A 19,891-nucleotide genomic window follows, 5' to 3' on the forward strand; every position below is an offset into this window, starting at 1 on the left:
TGTGTGCAGTCTAAAAAGGTTATTTCTGGGCTTTTCTGCATTTTCTGAACCAACTTTCTTTGTTTAATTAGTCTTAAAGGTTTGACATGCATGTGCCCTCAACTGTTTTTGTTGCATCTGGGGGAACAGTCATTTCCAAAATGTACTCCCTTCTACCCGATGCTCAGCCATTTCTCGAGTCTTCTGGTCCTAAAGGCGGTTGTATGAGTGAGATCCAGGCAGTCTTGGTGCAACCTCAAGAACTAATTGGTGCTGAGGATCAGGGTAGCCTTCTTGTCACGTTTCAGGACTCCTTTTTCACGTTGGGTTTTCCTTCAGTCTCCCAAAGTTCTTTGCCCCGCCTCACCCCACGAAGGATGAGGAGAGACTTCATCAGCCGAGTCCTAAAAGATCTTTAAGCTTTTACATCGATCATACCAAAGACCATCTGGTGGATGATTCGCTTTTTGTGGGGTTCTTTCGGGCAAAGAAAGGATAGGTGGTGCAGAAAAGGACTCCATCAGGGTGGATAGTCCTTTGCATGGCCCAAAAAGCTCCCTCCAGTAGGATGGAGAGCCCAATCCGCCAGGGCCCAAACTGCTACCACTGCATTGGCATGCAGGGTACCAGTTTTTTACGTCTGCCAGGCTCGATGTGGGTATTGATGTATAAGTTCACCAATTACTGCGGCTTTGATAACCAGATCTGACTTGAAGGACACTTCGCCCATTTGATCTTGTAGAACTTTTTCACCTGAGCCCACTCCACTGCCCATCCACATTTGGGAAGTACTGCTTTGGCATCTATGCTAAAGGTGAAGAATCTACAGTTATAAGTATCCATCTGACAATTAAGTGACGCAACCTCAATTACGCTGTTCTGGTGGATACTCTATATAACCACAGATTCTTTAGTGATCTTACTTCTCCCCGTTCCCCATCTAAAAAGGTCCACAATTGGAGGTGCAGTTTGGCACCTCCAATAGTTTTTTGCTCCATGTCGAAGGTTGCAGTAAGAGTCTTCCAAGAAACTGTCTGTGCAGGGATGGCTCTTACATGCTGAACAAACCCAACGCCCCACATTATACGACTGAGTGGCTAGTAATAACCCACATTTATAAAGCGTGAACAATCGCCCGCTAGGGTCTCTAGGCGCTGGGGGCCGTCAGGAAGACTAAGCAAGCTATTGCCCAGAGTCACATGGTGCTGGGCTAACCTGCCGCCAGAGCCGGCTATCGAATCGTGAACTCCAGATTCCAGCGTCAGTCGCCCTGGCCGTAGCGCCACACCTCTCCCACCGCAGCGCCACACCTCTCCCACTAGTGAGGTAAGGTAATCGTTAATTTGTACATGATTAATTAAAATCTTTACAAAATTATAAAAACATCAGTAAATACGTGTAAAAAAAATTCATTTGTACATAATCTTATCAGATTAAAAAAATTGGCTAAGATTACTTCATGGTGATCCTTAAAACCTTACAATGTCATTACAGGCTCTTAAGTCTTTTTCCTGTTAAATCAAAAAACTTTACAACCTGGCAGTTCAATTTGGTGTTGTTGGGGTTTAAGCAGTTTAACAGCCTGCCTGCAAGTCCGAACGTCATTTTGTTTGAAGGATGGTCGTAATAAGTTGTACCTCAAGTCCTTTAGTTTGGGACAAATGCAGATCGCATGGATGATGTCCTCCTTGCCGATTTTACACAGGCGACACTGCTGTGAGGAGTTATTTCGCTCCCAGGGTGGCATGTGTGGGAGTATAGGGATTACTCCGAGACATAATTTTAGAAACTTTTCTTTGATTTTTATTTTCATACCAATATTGAGGTATGCTTGTGATTGTATTCTTCCTTAATCACCCAGCGTTATCCAGCCATGCGCTCTGTTTGCTAGTTCCTTCTTGTCTGCAATTGCTGAGATGATGCATGCTGATTTTTTTTTTGCTACTTTTTTGAAGGACAAGAGGTCTATTGAGGTTTCCCAGACGTCGGTCAAGCCTAGAACTTGATGTGATTCAAGTAGGTAATCTCTGGCCGAAGATTTACGGTGCCGAAGTAGCTCTTCCCATACGTTAGAACTTAGAGTCAGTCTCTGCAGTGCGAATCTTATGCCAGCTGGCTATATACGCACACCGCCTTTCTATTGTTTGTTTAAGGAGGCCGAATTCTAGCCGGATCTGAGCACGAGAGACATATTTTGGGAGGTTAAAAATAGCCCTATATGAATTGGCTATGACTATGTCCAATAATGCGGCATCCTTCCCATGAAGCGATTCACTCCCGTATGTAAAGGTCGGCTGTAATTTTGCACGCAAGATTTGAAGGAGAGGTTTAAGTGTGAGATCGGGAAGTTTGGCCTTTAATGATTTTATAGCCAAGTAGGTCATAGTCGCCTTCCCTCGTAAGGAATCAAGTTGTGCCTTAGACTTATTTTTTTAATCCAAAATTACTCCCAGGTACTTGTATGTGGTTACCAGATCCAGTTATTCTCCGTTCAGGTGCCAGCAAATTCTCCTTTTCCTATAATTCACGGCCATGACCTTTGACTTATTGAAGTTTATTTGGAGAGGATATGAGCTACATTCAAGAGATGCTGAAGGCCCCTTGGCGACCGACTTATCAGCACCAAGTCATCCGCGTATAGCAGGTTGGAGAAGGTGATTGTCCCTAGTTTGGGTGCATGATTAGGGTATTTGTCAAGTTCCCCAGGTAGATCGGCTAGGAAAAGGTTGAATAAGATAGGTGCTAATACACACCCCTGTTTTTAACCCTTTTGTTGTCCTAATGGGCTTCGAGAAATGTGTGCCTGCTCCAAGTTTGATTTTAATCCATGTGTTTGAGGGGAGTAGTATTAGCACATTCAGGAGGTGTTTCGGTATTCCCCAGTTGTCCAGTTTCTGCCAGAGTTTATTGCGGTCCACATGATCAAATGCAGCAGTATAGTCAATAAACGAGAGATATAAAGGTGACTTAATCTTTTTTGCTGCTCCCATCAACAAGGACCGTGCCATGATGTTGGTTGTGGTCCCTTGGCCTCTGCAGAAACCAGTTTTGGTTGATCGGGATGATAGTTTTCGGATGCCCATGACGTTAACTCCTCCAAGATGGTACCTGCGAAATATTTAGCCTCCACATCCAGTAGGACAATAAGCCGATAGTTATTTGGATGCTTCTTGCTAACATGTTTATAAATCGGGCTGATGACTGACCCATGCCAGGACTCAGGAAGAGTCTGGGTATACCTTAAACTATTGAATATTGGTGCTAGTGATACACTCCAAAACTCTGCATCCGATTTGTATAGCATGGGTGGAATGCCAGTAGGTCCTGGGGTTCCAGTGGGCCTCCCCCTTGTTATTTGCCGTTTGATGTCCGCTGGCACAGTTGTCTTTCGCCCGGGCTCGACTGACTTCAAGGAGCTTGCTTCTGGCACTGAATTGTCGAGTTTAGATGGGGTCATAGCCCCATACTCACGCATTTCTTGGGTCCTTGTGGACGTATAGCAGTTATCTTTTTCTTCTGTTTTAGACCTCGTGATTTTTGTGCAGGGCTTATTTGTTACCCCGTCCTCTGTAGTATCCTCATTATTAAAATTCTTCAATAGGTATTTTGTCCATACCACCTCTGATATGTGGGAGTTTTGGCCTAGGTGTTCTGGATTCTTTATTCTTTTGACCATTTGCCAGAACTTAGAGCTATTTTTCTGCTTCCTTTCATAAAGAAGTTTTGCCCATAGGTCTTCGTTTCTTAGCTTTTGTTTTTCCCATTTCATCCGTTTTAGCTGGTTTTTTGCTTTCTGTAAAACAATTTGCAGGCTATGGTTTGTTTGGTCCTTTTGCATCTGTCTCAATGTTTGATTTATTAACTGTTTTTGTGTTTTCATTTCTGGGGTTAGTTGATTTTTACTTGAAATTCCCTTCCCTTGACGTAAGTAATTTGACGAAATTTTTATCAGTTTCTCACTAATGGTTTGAATTAAGTTTTGCTAGACTCCCGACCGCTTAGTTGCGGAGCTGGCAATTTGGGTGAAAAGAGTTTTCGCTATAGACTAGAGCTTATGGAGTCGATATTATCGACGTTACACCGTAGCCGCCTTAAATTTGACGTAACTTCTGTGTCAAGGCCTGTATGTGATTCGGTTTCCAGTTGCGAGTTGACTCTTATTATAGCCTCTTGAGGCAGATGGTCGCTAAAATCACTTGTCCCTATTCTGAACGATGTTATCCAGCAAAACATGTTTAAGGATATAAACATGTAAACAAGGTGGGAGGATTGTTTGTTGGAATGGAAGGTTGCAACTGGTGGATCATCTTCGACATAGCGCCCTTAGGTTAAGTTGTTCCAGGTATCGAAGTACGTTTTTTGAATACTTCGTTGATTTGTTATTTTGTGTCGAGCCTTGTGTTGGCACGCCCCGCTACATTCAATTCTTGAATGAGGTCGTTGTCTGGGTCTTTGCTGATGAAGAACAAGTCCCTTGCCAAGATGATTAAATCGGAGTCCTTTTCTTCCATTATTTTTTCTAGGGCTTTTGCCAAATCTTTGGCTGCTTTTTGTTTCTGTTTAGGATGGATGTATGTTTTGATTATTATTCCTTCCTCGGGCTGCTTCTGTAGCCAAAGTGAAATCTTTACCGCCTGTATAACACTTGGGGGAGGTATGTGAGAATCTATTACCTTAATTTCGTCTATTGTTGGTATTGAAGCAAAGAACATCAGACCTCCTGATCTTCCTCCAAAGGGAGAGTTTTTGTTTGCCCGGATACAACATGAAGTGAATCCTTGCAGCTCAAATGCCTTTTCTTCCCAACTTTCTTGGAGCAGTAGAAGGTCAAATGTATTTAGATGTTGTAGGAACTCTGGATCATTGCTTTTACTGGCTAAGCCATTGATGTTCCAGGGGCAAATTCTGATTTCCCTGGTATTATCTGAGGGATTCACTAATTATTTCCCTCTTTGGCAATTTGCGCCAGTCGTTGTGTTGATTGTACGTTGGATTGACTTCCAATTGAGGAGGGTGTCTGGCGAAAGATGGCTACTGCGGCTTTGATTTTGTCCAGGTGGAAGTCTTTTTGTATCTTGGGAGTACATCCTTGGGGAATTACTCCTAGCTCCCTTTAGTACTGAGTTGGTGCTTTTTTGTCCTGAAGGCCTGTTGAGAGATAAAAAAGGTGTTGGATAGCGAGGTCGCTTTTCAAGTCTCAACTCTATCCCCCATTGTTGGAACGTTGCTTCTTCTTCCATGATTTTATTGGCTGTCTCAAAGGAGTTCCAGGTTGCTTTTGTTGTATTTGGGCGATGCGACTCGGTATTTGGCTGAAACTCTATTTGCATGAGGTCAATGGAACTGATGTTTACTAGGCTTGTAACAGAGTGCAAAAGCCTTAATATATTTCCCCTGTTCAGTGTGTCGTCCCTACCTCAGGATGTGTATTCAGGAATGAAGAGGATTGATGTCGGACTATTCAGATGCTGGGGTATTGTTGGATTAGCTAGTGATCCCACATTGTCAAGTTGAATGGACTGAGGGGAACGAGTTAGGCGTACGATGTCTGAATAATTTGATTGCTCACTTTGATAGTTGTCTGTCCTCAGTTCCCTTGTTTTACTATTCGATTTTCATTTTGGTTGCTGAGGTGACTCCGCGTTGATGGCTGTAGTGTTATCCTCACTTTCTGTTATTTGAATATGATTAAATGGTGTTAAGTCAGCATTGTGAGTATTATGTGCTGATTGAGTTGATTTGAGTTGAGGAAGTTTCTGTTTAGGTTCTCTCAGTACAGGTTTCTGAGTGGACCTGGTTGTCAGTTTTGTGCAAGGTACTAGAGATGATGGAGTACTATCTGGGACCTTGTGCAGGAGTGGTGATTGTTCTTTGTCTTTTGGTTTCTGACCACGGATCACTGCTGAAAAATAAGAGTTCGATTGTGCTTCTATGTTATGTCTTGCATCCGTTAACAACCGATTTCTTACTTTCCTTTTTTTCTTTCTACGGATCCTGTTCGAGGCCTGGATGTTTGTTGAAGTTGATTCAACTGTAGTCGCAGTAATGATCATAGGCTCAATTTCCAATGATCCGGACAATGATGTTTGAACTGAGGGTAAGGTGATAACTAAGCTCTTCTCAGCCGGCTGCTCGGTCACTAGGCCTGTTTGTACCGCTGAGAGTTCTGAAGGTAGATCCGAAGTTTGTGGGATCGAAATTTGTGAAACTGTTGATTTTAGGTCGCTTATCAGGTCCCCTAACATAGATGGTAAAGATGATAATTTGTCTAAGATCGGATCACAGGATAGTGATTGTGGTGGAGTTATTTGAGCCACAGAGACGGCGTCTTGGCCCCTCCTTATGAGACTGTTTAGTTCTGAGATTTTCCAGTCAATTCCTGAAATAGAATCGGTCATTGTCTGCAGGACAGAAAGCTGCAAATCCATTTTTTGAGATTGGAATTCTAGGGCTGTGGCCGAGTGTTGCAGAGTGTTTAAAATTGTTACACATATGGATTCAGGGTCTGGTTTTCCAATATTGTTGCTCCTATCCAGTCTCGGAGATACGTCAATGAGTGAATTGCCTTCGGATGGCTTAAGATTATAGGTAGCAACTAGTTCTTCCCATTCCTGTGCTGCTAGTGGCTAGTGGGAACACTCAAATGAATTCTTCCCATATCCTCTGGGCACCTGGGGATATTCTAAAGATGAGGAACCTGCAACTAGATAGAGTATCCACCAGAAGGAATGTTAGCGAAGGGCAGTAACTTGTTCACTTTGTTTCATCATTGAAACTCTTTGATCTTGCTTCTTTCTTTTAAACGAACATCTGGTGGATTGCAACGCTGAGCCCAGGAAATCGGACTTCAGGGTTAAGAGATTTGTAGAAAAAAGAGTTTTAGGGGTTAGGGAACAGTTTGCAATCTCAGGACTGTGCTGGGTAGAGAATTATTATGCTAAGAAGCAATTCCTTTTAAATCACCACAATGGAATCCTTGGTTTCCATTTACTAAAATATTTTCAAATCACTCTTTGTTGTGTTTTCTATGCCATGTTCTCTACCTAAATATATCTACCCAGCTTTATTGGTGTTTTACTCGCCTTATTTACTCCCCTGTTTATCCCAAACGTATATAGTAACAAATATTATATATCACATAGATACAGCATGGCAATTACCAGAGCTGTATTTGAAACAGAAACAAAATAAATATATCAAGGGTAGTCCCTGGTAGGATCATTACAAAGTTAACTGAAGGGTCTCACTTCCTCAATAGAATACAAATGGTAATGCTGATCTCTATCAACAGTGAACGAATTGCTGGCAATACCATTTATTCACGATGAACAACGAAATGGTTGTTGCCATTCAAACTGCACTTCTGTCCTTAGTGTAAGTGGGTTTCCTAATAAGAATCACTAACTTCATAATTGCTTTGATTTGAAAACGTCACCTTGAGAAAAATGTGGCAAGCGCACACGACTAGAGTTGGTACTTACTGTAAAGTCTGAGATGAGTTAGTTTGCACAGTCATAAATATATGTCCTAGAGGAGTTAATGGAAAAATGGCTAGGTTGTATTTTTGGGATACATCTTATGGTTATGTTTTTGTTCTAGGATGCCATTGATTTATTTCTTGGAAATTATTCGGTGGATGAAGTAGATTCCGCTAACCCGCTCCATGTTCATAAAGACTGGAAATTCTTAGCAGTAAGTTGGGGTATCTGTGGAATACTATATTTGCCTTTGTATTTTGATAAGTTTGTTTTCCAGGCATTCTGCATTTTAACTTTTCTCTTTTGCACCCGTTTTAGATGGGTTTCTTAAGTGAAGCATTTTATGATGGTTAAAACTATTTCTAAAACCTTTGTTTCTAATACAGTTTACAAATCTATTAATGCTAGTGGAAACAGGGAAATATCTGAGAAGCAGATCGTGTGTGATATGCTTGCATTATATAAGCTTCTTCTAGACCCTAGAGGGTTGCATTACTTGTACTGTTCTAATGCAATATGCATTTGATCATGGAACAGATGCACAGCAACAGCCAAATCACAGAATTGTTCCTTCCTTTCTTTTATTTGATCCACAAGCAGAAGGTCACTTTCAAATGTTATGCTCGCAACTGTCTTAAATTACATGTTTGAGGCTGAATCAGTATTATGAGCTGTGCTAAAACACTACACTTCGAGGTTCTTTTCCCCACACACATTTAGTCGGGAAAACCCTGTGAAAATGTGGATGAGGAAAATGTTGTGAAACAAGGCAAAAAACATTATTCCCAAATCCCAGCTTTAAAAGCCAGAAAACAATGGTAATACTGCATCCTAAACGTACCATGGTCCGCTGTACCTGTAATTTCAAGTGTGGTATCGCCAGCAAACTGCAGCACAGACCAGCAGTCAACAACCTATAGGTTCTTCGGGGAATGCCTTCGGGAAGGGGGCTATGGAATGTACTTCCTTCCAACTCTGCCCTAAGTGCAGCACTAAATACCCATTGTCAGACCAACATGGTGTTTGCAGCTTTTGTCTCTCCCCTGACCACAACAACACCACCTGCCACTTCTGCCTAGCTTTCCGGTGCAGGAAGACAATCTAGTACTATATAGACAGATGCTAGGCCCATCAAAAGATGTAGCAACAACCCTTACCTGAAACCCCCATCATTTACAGGAAACAAGACCCTCTTGACGTCAAGGATTATAGAAACAGATACGTCGGCCTTCTGGAGAAGGTGGGCTTGATCAGCCCCTAATACAGTCTCTTCCAGTGCCTCTAAAGAGGGTTACAAGGAAATCAAAGCTCAGAAAGCTCTATCTACCATACCAAGACTATGCCTAGGTCTGCAAGTCCCAACACTAGCGCTCAAAGGCCAGGTAATGAAGCCTTGAACCAAGTAGCACATCAAGACAGAGCACAAGCCATAAAAGTGAATGGTCTTCAGGTCTGGCTCCAACACCCAGTGCAAGTCAACATCGAGAGTAGCCTTTGATGTCTGCCAAGCCACTGCCCAAGAGCTTTAAGCCATGCCAACAGGCAAGTTTGCCTTTACCCCTAGGTAACCAGCATTCTCCCTTGAGCCAAAGTTTATGCTGAAAGCACATGCCAGACTGATGCTGAAACTGCCTTCGATGCCAGTGTTAACATTACTAAGGCTCCCATCGTTTAGCCGCTGCTGGCAGTCCCTGATGCCAGAGGACCCTCTTTATACATTAATTCCTATTTAAGGCTCCATGTGCTTTAATGCTTCCCCAAAAAAGTGCAAGCTCACGTTTGAGGGTGAACGGTCTTCTGAGGCATTCAGTCAGACCTCATTACCCCATGAAACCGAGGCAAATCACAAGCCCAGCACCCTAGCCTCCTACTTAAAGGCACTCTTCTCCCCACCACCCCAGCCTCCCATACCCCCTTGGCTGCCATCTTCTAACTCTCCTGAGAGGTCAGTCAGTCCACCCCTACCCAGGCAACCCTTATGATCCTCTATAGCCTTTTGATGAGTCCCTATTCCCTCTGGAGGGTTATGAATCTTGGAAAGACTACGCTGTAGACACAACCATGACATAGAGCTGTAAACTGACCAGCCTTCTGCTTCAGACAACACTACCATCAAAGCACATGGTTATTCAGAGGGCTGCTCAACACCGCAATGTGGACATGGCACTTTCTTCAAGACCAGGATGATTTCCTTGTAGAAACTCTTTCGAAGACCAAAAGGATGATGCGGTTCCTCCCATGCTAAAGGGGATGATGATCACCCCAGACACTTTCAAAAGGCCTGTAAAGATTAAGGTTTCATGTCAATGGTGGACAATAAGTATTAGGTCCCTCCCTCTGACTACTCTGGATTAGGAGTTGGTTTCCCCCTGACCACTTAATGGTACATATTGTACAGGAACACACCCTTGCACAAGCAACAGACCCGCCTACCAGAAGAAGAGTAAATGTTTTTTGACATAGCTGGTAATCGTGTGGCTGAGGGGAAAGAAGCTCATGGCTGAGGGAAAGGTCATCTCAAATGCTACTATCCGCATCAAACATCGCCTCCTGAGATATTAACACTAGCATCTTTCTGCAGCGCAATGTGTAGCTCTGCATTTCTGGCTTCAGCCAGTAGATCAGTAGTACCTCCTCAACCTTCTGGTTGACGTGGAGCATCTCTTTCGTCCTCAGGTTGACGAGAAGTTTGAGAAAATTAAAAAAGACCATGAGAGAGTTCAGTCTATGGGTGTTCTCCATTTGTCTACCCTGAAAACTGCTTGCCAGAGACAGCAATACAGATACGGGGCTAGGACCACTCCACCCAGTGATGCCCAAGGTTACCAGCTCCATCCTGTCAGGACCCTGCCCACCGCCCAACAGGCAAGGGTTACACTAGGAGTGGGTAAGCACAGCTCAAACCTCCAAACAATAATTTGCTCACCGTTACCACCACCCCCCTTTCCCTCTGATCATATAACACCTGTCTGGGGAGACTAGGGGATTTCCTCCCCATCGGAGGGCAATCACCACTGATCAGCGGATGCTCATGGCGGTAGGGCCTAGCTGCTGCTTTGTGTTCCGCACCCCAACGTGCCCTCCAGGTCCTCAACTGAGGCCACCTCTAATATCTGGAAGAAGGCAGTACAGGGATTCCTCACGCAGGGTGCATCGAGCTGGTGCCACAACACCACGAGGCCAAGGAATGTACTCCCTCTGATCTCTAATTCCCAAAAAGTGAATTAGACTGATTCAAGACGTCAGGACCCTCAAACACTACATCCTGTCTGAACTCTTTCCTATACCTACCCTGCAGGACATCATCGACATGCTTTCACAAGGAGACTTAAAAACGGCACTGGACTTAGGACGCCTACTTACTTTTCCTCATCCCCCCAGACTCCCACCTATACCTTCGCTTTTTGGAAGTGAACAACACTACTAATTTGAATTGTTAGTCGTAGGAGTCACTACAGCTCCAAGGATGTTTACAAAGTACCTAGCAGCGGTGACTACGCATCTGCTTTCCCTATTTAGAGCACTTGCTGACAAAGAGCAGCAGCAGCCTGGCACACACTTAGATGGCAGCGTCCCTGCTCCACAGCCTAGGATTTGTCATAAATGTCAAAAAGCACCACATCCAGTTCCTAACTTCTTAGGCTTCACCCTAAATGCATTTATGGGGTAAGTATACCCCAACATCCAGAGACTGATGGTATTCCAACAGCTGCTGCCTCTTTTTCAGGCAGGTAGTCCTCTTACTGCAAGAACTGTAATGAAACTGTTGGGGGTGATGACTTCATGCACCACAAGAGTGCCAGACTGCACATGCACCCACTTGAAGAGTGTCTTGTGAGGCAATGGGCACATGCAGAGAGTCACTGGAAAGATCTAGTGTTGGGGTAAAACCCCATAATAAACATTCTCTGCAATGGTAGACAAGCAAACACCTGTTGCTCTGTAGCCTTTCTTTGACCCTCTTCTGCAGGTGACCATTACCACTGACATCTTACTAATGGGGTGCGCGCCTAAGTCGCATCAGTCTCCAAGGCACCCGTACTCTGCTGCTCCAAGCCCTCCACATTAGCTACTCGAACTTCTGACCGTCCCTCATGCCCTCAAAGCGTTCTTCAAACTCATACACTGAAAAATAGCTGTTGCAAAGTGGGTTCCATCCACTTAAGCCTCCTGGATTTTTTGCTTGTGAGTACCCAGCTTTCAGCCTTTTACTGCGAGTGAGACTCACTTCCTCAGTCTCATTCATGGTAAATTCACAATAAATGGACTAAGTGCTAACCTACTTTGTTCACATTTTAATATAAGGCTGGCAACAATAAAAGTTTTTGGACTGGTTACACGTTAATATGTGAGCGTACTCATGTGTGGACTGTACTTTTGAGACTACTGTCTTGCCCAGCCTGGTATCTACGCACAAGTATGTGAATCCAAAGAGTATGCAGTTCCTATCAGAAAAGGTGTAGCAGGGAAGAGGTCAGAAATCAACTGAGGAACAAGATTGGAGGATCTGATCACTTAGGAGCAGTGGCCCTCACACACTCTGAGAAAGAAAACTGATCTTTAAGTGCATTAAGACTTGCTACACTAAGGCAAAACACACATTTATGAGTTGCAAATGTCTTACCCCGTAAACATCTGTTCATAAATGTGTAGTGCTGTAAAATCACATGGGCCCATTCGCCTCCCTGGAATCGGGCAGTGATTACAAACGTCAAAACACCTTTTTATTTACTTAAGCCAACCACCCACAATACACAGCACACATTAAACTTGCCCTTTACACTTCACTCCGCTGGCATGAAAAGTAATCTGAGATGGAGTGTGCGTCCTTGTGCATTGTGGGATATTGAAGGAGTCACAACAAGGCCTAACTCTAGATAGCAGGAGCATGTAGAGAATTTGAATCTACAACAGTACATACTACAAACAGATGTTTGCAAGGTAAGTAAAATTTTACTTTCAGTGCTGAGAATTAAACTCCAACACTCCCATACTGAATCCTGTACCATTAGTGTGATTTACAGGCCCCATAAAAAGTAATTTGAAGCTTGTTCAATTTCTTCAACGCCACACAAAACAAAATGATTCTTCTCCAGTATTAGGGGTGTCTTTCATAGATTCACATGCTTGAATATTCCCCGTCGTCGAAGTGGGAGTCCCACGGTAAATAAAATAGCAATAATGCTAATATATATACATATGTAATATCATAATAATAAAACAGATAAAATATATACTGAAAAACCTCAACAAAGGTTCCTACATAGGAATGCATTAGAGAGAAAAAACTAATTTGTAACATATCAGTGTCATTATGTTAGTCCAAACTGCAGCCAATCAGGCTCAAGCACCCTCTAGAACCTTCTCCTCAGAAGCTTAAGCCCTCAGATTTTCTACCGCACGTCGTGTGAAGGGAGTCTCCCTGAGCTCTGCTCAGTTTTTCTTCATATCTACTCTTCTACTCAGTGTTTTCTCAAGATGTCAAGTAAGAAGTCTTTATTTAGACCTTGCTCTTCCTGTGGGAAACTGCGTTTGTTTGAGAAGGACCCCCACCAAAAGTGTATTTACTACTTGTATCCAGAACACAAGGTGGCTGACTGTAAGTTCTGTAGAACTTTCCCTCCTAAAACCCTCCGAGACAGGGAGGGTCGTCTCCTTTTATGGCTGAAGCGCCTTCAAGATAAGGACGCAGTTTTATCAGACGCAGAAAGTTTCCAGTCAGGCCCTTCTTCTGTGGCTTCCAAGCGTGGCAGTGTTCAGGAGTTGCCATCTCCTTTTCTAAAGAAGAAAAAGCTGGCTTTGACTGTAGCTACAGTACCACCTACTGCTACTATGACTGCTGTGTCTACGCCCACGAGACCTGGCTCTCAGGCGTCCTTTCCAGCCTCTATAAGTGTGGTTACACTTATGACAGCGCGGTCGTCGACGGGCTCGTCGACGACCATTCCATCGACGAGATTGGCTACTGTGGCTTCGTCGACGACTACTGTCACGACGTCGGCGTCGTCGTCGACGGCGAAATTCTCGTCGACGGCTTTCACGTCTACGAAAGCCTCTACCTCTTCAGTCTCGTCGACGGTCCCTATTATATCGTCGACGAAGAAGCCAGCGTCGACTAAGAAATCATCGTCTACGTCGAAGGTCCCGTCGACGGCCAAGCTCCCGTCGACGTCTAAGACTCCGTCGACGACCCAGTCGACGTCGAGGACCACGTCGACCAGCTCGTCGACGACAACTTCGTCGACGGCGAAGATATCATTCAAGAATTCGGCGACGATCCCGTCGACTAAAACAACGTCGACGGTAGTATCAAAGCCTCCTGTGTCGACTAATACATCCAAGGCATCGTCGTCGACGCAAGGATCTACGTCAATGGCTGTGTTGACGACAGCTTCAAGTTCTCTGTCCTTCGCCAATATGCCCTTAGTGCCATTGGACACTTCAGTCCCTGCAACGGAGTCTTCTATCAGCATTGTGGAGGATTCTGCTCTCCAACTGCAAACACCTACTCTACAGCCACCTTCTCCGTTGTTCGTATCGGACCATGAGACGGAATCCGTTCCAGATGAAACTGTTTATGGTGATGCTCAGAGTCCATCGGATTTAATAATTAAATGTCAGGACACTAGTTCTGAAGAAGATGAGGATGAGACTGTAGACCAGCACGAGGAACAATGCGTGCAGGTTCCTATGGCGGCTATTCCAGTATCGCTATTTTCCAACCTCCAACATATGTTGGATGATTATAATAGAAGATTTCCGCCTACCCCCCAGGGTACTCCGGGACATGTTACCTCTGACGCAGCAATTTCTTTTCAGCCTCAGCAGACACCTCCTAGGCAATCTGCTCCTTCAGAAAATCCGCGTGCAACTCTCCCCACTAATTCACAGCAAGATGTGGATAATGAATCAGAGCCGGAAAGAGAGGAAGGTGAGGTTAATCAGGATACGGATGATGAACAAGATCCATATATGGCGGAATTCAATGACTATCGAGTTCAGACACCCTCGCCACAACAGGGCGCTTCCAGTGATTCACCTCCGGTTGACATCGCTAGCTTCCATAAATTGATGGATAAAGCGGCTGACCGCTTCAAGTTACCTAGGGTGCAGCGAGACGAAGACTGTTTCCTTTATGATTTTAAGAACCAGCCTTATAAGCAAGTCCATACCATACCAATCATAGAATTTGTTTGGAAAGAAGGGCTAAAGATCATGCAGGCTCCTAACTCCTTGCCTGCTCAAATACCTCGATTAGAGAAGAAATATAAGGCCCCAACGGGCTCGCCTGCATGTTTACTCTCGCATCCTAAGCCAGACTCCGTAGTGACTCAGGCAGCGCAACGTCGTGCGCGCAACCCAGCAGCACCTATCACTTCCCCTCCCGATAGAGAGGGTCGACGTTTAGATGCAATTGGAAAGAAGTTTTCGTCCATGGCGTCTACTTCAGCCCGAGCCGCAAATGCTCTAGCCATTTTAGGTCGTTTCGACCGTCAAATGTGGTCAGACATTTCCGTGCTGCTTGCGCAACTCCCAGAAACATCCAAGGCGGAAGCGCTCCAGATCCTTCAGGATGGGCAAAGAGCTTCGGAGGAAATGATTGACTGTGCTGTAGACGTGGCAAGTACTGCCTTCCGTATTCTTGCCAGTGCTGCGGCGCTCCGACGCCAGGGATGGTTGAAATCCACATCGTTCAGGCAGGAGGTCCAGTCAAAGATACTTGACATGCCGTATGATGGTGAATCTTTGTTTGGTTCTCACATCGATGAATCATTGGAGACCATAAAGAAAGATACCGACACAGCAAAGTCGCTTGGGTCCTTACAGTTTAAAAAGCAGCCTTTTCGTGGAGCGCGTGGACTGGGCACCTCATCCAATTTTTCACGAGGAGGACAATCGCAGTACCGCCAGTACAATCAGGGTAACCAACGTTACTCAAATCAGCAATCTTCTCGTCAACAACACTCCAAGTCCTATATAGGAAAGTCTAATTATAGAGGTACCAACACCAACAACAATCGTCAATGACTTTCGAGTTCAGCAGAATGTTGGAGGGCGAATCTCTGTTTTACTCCCAGTGGTCTCAAATAACATCAGACCAATGGGTTTTGGACATTGTGCACAAGGGTCACGCCTTGGAGTTCACAGAGATTCCTCCTCATTCTCCGCCTTCGGGTCCGCCACCTCCCCATCTAGAAGAACTACAACATCAAGTTCTACTTTTGTTAACAAAGGGTGCAGTCGAAGTGGTTCCTGTATCTCAGCGAGGGAAAGGTTTCTATTCAAGGTTTTTCCTCATTCTGAAGAAGACGGGGGAGTGGCGTCCCATTATGGACTTGAGAGCTCTCAATCTATTCCTCAAGCAACAATCTTTCCGCATGTTGACGTTGTCGGAAGTCTTGCAACATCTCTGCAGCGGAGATTTTTTGACAACAATAGACCTGCAAGACGCCTATTTCCATGTGCCAATTATCCATTGACATCGGCAATACTTGAGGTTCAAAGTGGGTCACGTTCACTATCAGTTCAAAGTCCTACCTTTTGGCCTCCGATCAGCTCCTCGTGTTTTCACGAAGGTTCTGGCTCCGGTCATGACTCATCTGCGTCTTCAGGGAGTCCAGATATTTCCTTACCTGGACGATTGTCTTCTAAAATCCCAATCCTCGCTCCAGTTGGCTCACGACACACGTTTGTGCCAAACCCTGTTCAAGTCTCTAGGGTTGACCATCAATGTGGAAAAGTCACACTTCACACCTCTGCGGAACAGGAACTTCCTCTGAGCTATCCTAGACATGGACGTGTCAAAAGCGTTCGTCTCCATCGAACGGCGTCAGAAGATAGTTCGTCTGGTCTCAACCATCAGGTCAAAAAAGGTCAGTTTCAGTGCGGATGTTAAAATCATTTCTGGGGATGGCATCATCTTGTATCGCACTGATCCCAAATTGCAGGTTACGTACCCGTCCTATACAGGAGGAATTGGACCTGCAATGGCGACAAGTGTCAGGGTCGTTCAACGACCAGGTGACAGTCACACCCCGCATGAAGACCAGTCTGCTCTGGTGGGAACAACAAACCAATCTGGACGAAGGGGTTTCTTTCCTTGCCCAGCCTCCGGATCTGACATTGACCACGGATGCGTCCATGGAAGGATGGGATGCCCATCTCCTGGACCTTTCCATCAAGGGAAAATGGACGGCGATTCAGCGAACCTGGCATATCAACCGACTGGAGTTGCTGGCAATCTTCCTGGCGCTCAAAGCATTCTTGCCCGTGGTGCAAGGGGGATCGGTGCTGGTTCAAACAGACAACACCACCAGCATGCACTACATGAACAAACAGGGCGGCACGAAATCTCAGCCTCTGTCTCGTCTAGCTCAAAGAATTTGGGAATGGGCACTTCGTCACAACATTTCTTTGACGGCAGTCCATCTGCCGGGGGCATCCAACATTCTGGCAGATTCCCTGAGCAGGTCTGCGTCATCCACTCACGAATGGGAGTTGCACCAACCAACTCTAGACCTGGTGTTCCATCGATGGGGTCATCCCAAGATAGACCTCTTTGCAACCCCAGTGAATCGGAAGTGCCAGACTTTCGCAAGTTGGCATCCTCATCCAGAATCCAGCGGCAATGCCCTACTCATGGATTGGAGCGGACTGTTTGCTTATGCGTTTCCACCGATCCCATTGGTGCCAAGAACGTTGTGGAAGATGCGTAGGCAACCCTGCCGCTTGATTCTAATCGCCCCACGTTGGCCCAGGCAGGCTTGCTTTTCGGAACTCCTTCTAATGTCACAATGCAAGCCCATTCATCTACATCCACGTTCGGACCTCCTGACGATGGACGGCGGGCAAATTTGCCATCCAGACCCGTCGACGCTTCAATTGTCGGCATGGAACCTGAATACGTTGAATTTGCCTCCTTAACTATGCCCCAAGAATGTAGAGACATTCTAGCGTCTGCTAGAGCTCCACCAACCATCAAAACATATAAGTTGAAGTGGAAGCGTTTCTGTCATTGGTGCGCTGCATCCAACATTCATCCAATTGATTCCACTCCGGAGCAACTTTTACCGTTCTTTCTGAGCCTCGCTCAGTCTGGTCTCTCACATGCCACATTGAGAGTCTTTCTGGCAGCCATTTCACGCTATCGCCATGATGGCTCTACGTCTCTCTGTTCATCCAGAATCATCCGACAGTTCTTTAAAGGTCTTTTCAGGAAGTTTCCTCCGTTAAGGCGCCCTCCTCCGGCATGGCACCTCAACGTGGTATTATCACAACTTATGAAGCCTCCATTTGAGCCGATTCACCGAGCACAAATCAAGTTTCTTACCTGGAAGGTTGCTTTACTTTTGGCTTTAACATCGTCTCGTCGTGTAAGTGACCTACACGCTTTTACCATCAAGCCTCCGTATTTACAGTTCAAGCCCGATGGAGTGTCACTTCGTACCAACCCTTCTTTTCTACCAAAAGTACCTACTGACTTCCATTTGAACGAACCTGTCTTCTTAAAGACTTTTTTCCCGGATCCTAAATCCCCAGCAGAACAGCGACTACATTCTTTAGACATAAAACGTTGTCTAAAATTCTACATTTCCAGAACAGCCCCTTTCCGTAAATCCGATCAGCTATTTATAGCATATGGACTGCTGCGAAAAGGGCATTCAGTGACTAAACAAACAGTTGCACGATGGCTCTCTTCAGCCATATCCTTTTGTCATCAGCAGGCTGGCAGGCCTTTACCGAGTCCAGTGAAGGCACATTCAACAAGAGCGATGGCATCGTCCACCGCGTTGTTTGCGGGGGTGCCTCTACACCAGATTTGTCGAGCAGCGACATGGTCCAGCAGGCACACCTTTACCAGACATTATTGTTTGGAAGCTGTCAACGAAGCGGATACCGCAGTTGGGCAAGCAGTGCTTCGTCATCTTTTCAAATAAGGTGAGCCTCTGTTCCCTCCTCCATTTCTTGAGATTGCCTTTGCTTTTAAGCTATGTGTTGTTCTTTTCAAGTGTTAAGAATTATTGCAATCTCAGTTCTAGGAGGTTACTGCTATCTATTCTATTCAAGCATGTGAATCTATGAAAGACACCCCTAATACTGGAGAAGAACAATTGTTACTTACCTGTAAACGGGTGGTTCTCCAGTATTGGTGTCTTTCATAGATTCACATGCGACCCTCCCTCCTCCCCTCAGAGGCTCTTGTTCTCCTCATACGCTCTTATTACTTGTGCTACGAAAATCTGAGGGCTTGAGCTTCTGAGGAGAAGGTTCTAGAGGGTGCTTGAGCCTGATTGGCTGCAGTTTGGACTAACATAATGACACTGATATGTTACAAATGAGTTTTTTCTCTCTAATGCATTCCTATGTAGGAACCTTTGTTGAGGTTTTTTAGTATATATTTTATCTGTTTTATTATTATGATATTACATATGTATATATATTAGCATTATTGCTATTTTATTTACCGTGGGACTCCCACTTCGACGACGGGGAATATTCAAGCATGTGAATCTATGAAAGACACCAATACTGGAGAACCACCTGTTTACAGGTAAGTAGCAATTGTTCATATTTAGGACTTTAATCTTTTGGTTAATGTCTAGAGAGAGCCCACATCAAAGCATATGTGTGAGACACTAAAAGACTTGAAATGTAATCACCTTGTTATTTCTCCCATACATACGAAATGGCATAGCTTGAACTGGTAGGTGGTTTATAGCACTGCTTTTAGCATTGTACACATACAACTACTTCCTTAGTCTCAGAACCCAGAAGTTAGGTTTTACCTGCAAAAGTACCTTAAGAAACCCAGCTATAAGTATTCTATTTAATAAAATTGGTAGCAATCTTAGATTGTTAGCAAGCAGTGGCGAGATCAAGGGATCTCTGCACACTTTCCAAAACCTACAAACTCTTGGACCTTGCTGAAATGAAAAAGTCCTCTTAGATGTTTATTCTATGATTTGTATATATCCTGATGAAGACGATACTGCTGTGTTCATGTAAGTAAGTCCTATTTATTGAGGGTTAACACAAATCATATAAATTATGTAAAACAAAATGTTATAACCGTGATTGTATAAACTAGTGAAATATGTTAAAAATGTATTTTGATTCAGCGTGTTTACTTAGTTGTTTATACTTTCTATTCAATGTAGAAACAACTATACATTTCTTGCTACTAAAAACTCAGTTATGTTTTTTGTAATACCGGTGGCCAAGTCTACCTAGTTATGGAAATAATCATTTTTTAACTTTCACTTACAAATGTTGCACATATGCTTAATAAAGCACATGTGCAACACTTTCAAGTGTATATCCGCAAAAGCAACACTTAAGGAAACAGGTTTGCTGCATTCACCTATGTCAAACAGAATGAAGTTGAAGAAATTGTTATTTGGTTTCCTGAGATATAACCAGTGACTGATAGGAAT

At 44.4% G+C, this 19,891-nt stretch overlaps 1 protein-coding gene across 4 annotated transcripts in view; it reads left to right on the plus strand.

The window, feature by feature from the left end:
* SACM1L (SAC1 like phosphatidylinositide phosphatase) overlaps positions 1-19,891 on the plus strand; it is a 411,244-nt gene that overhangs the window by 302,116 nt on the left and 89,237 nt on the right. For all 4 annotated transcript variants that reach the window (XR_015309871.1, XR_015309872.1, XM_086964916.1 and 1 more), the window contains exon 17: positions 7,579-7,671. Coding sequence is in view for 2 of the 4 variants with exons in the window: in XM_086964916.1 (XP_086821042.1) it covers positions 7,579-7,671 (93 nt within the window). In the remaining 2 variants the exon portion in view is untranslated. The remainder of the gene's footprint in view (positions 1-7,578; positions 7,672-19,891) is intronic.

The sequence above is a fragment of the Lissotriton vulgaris genome, chromosome 4_1 (genome assembly GCF_964263255.1).
Source record: "Lissotriton vulgaris chromosome 4_1, aLisVul1.2, whole genome shotgun sequence".
Lineage (NCBI taxonomy): Eukaryota > Metazoa > Chordata > Amphibia > Caudata > Salamandridae > Lissotriton > Lissotriton vulgaris.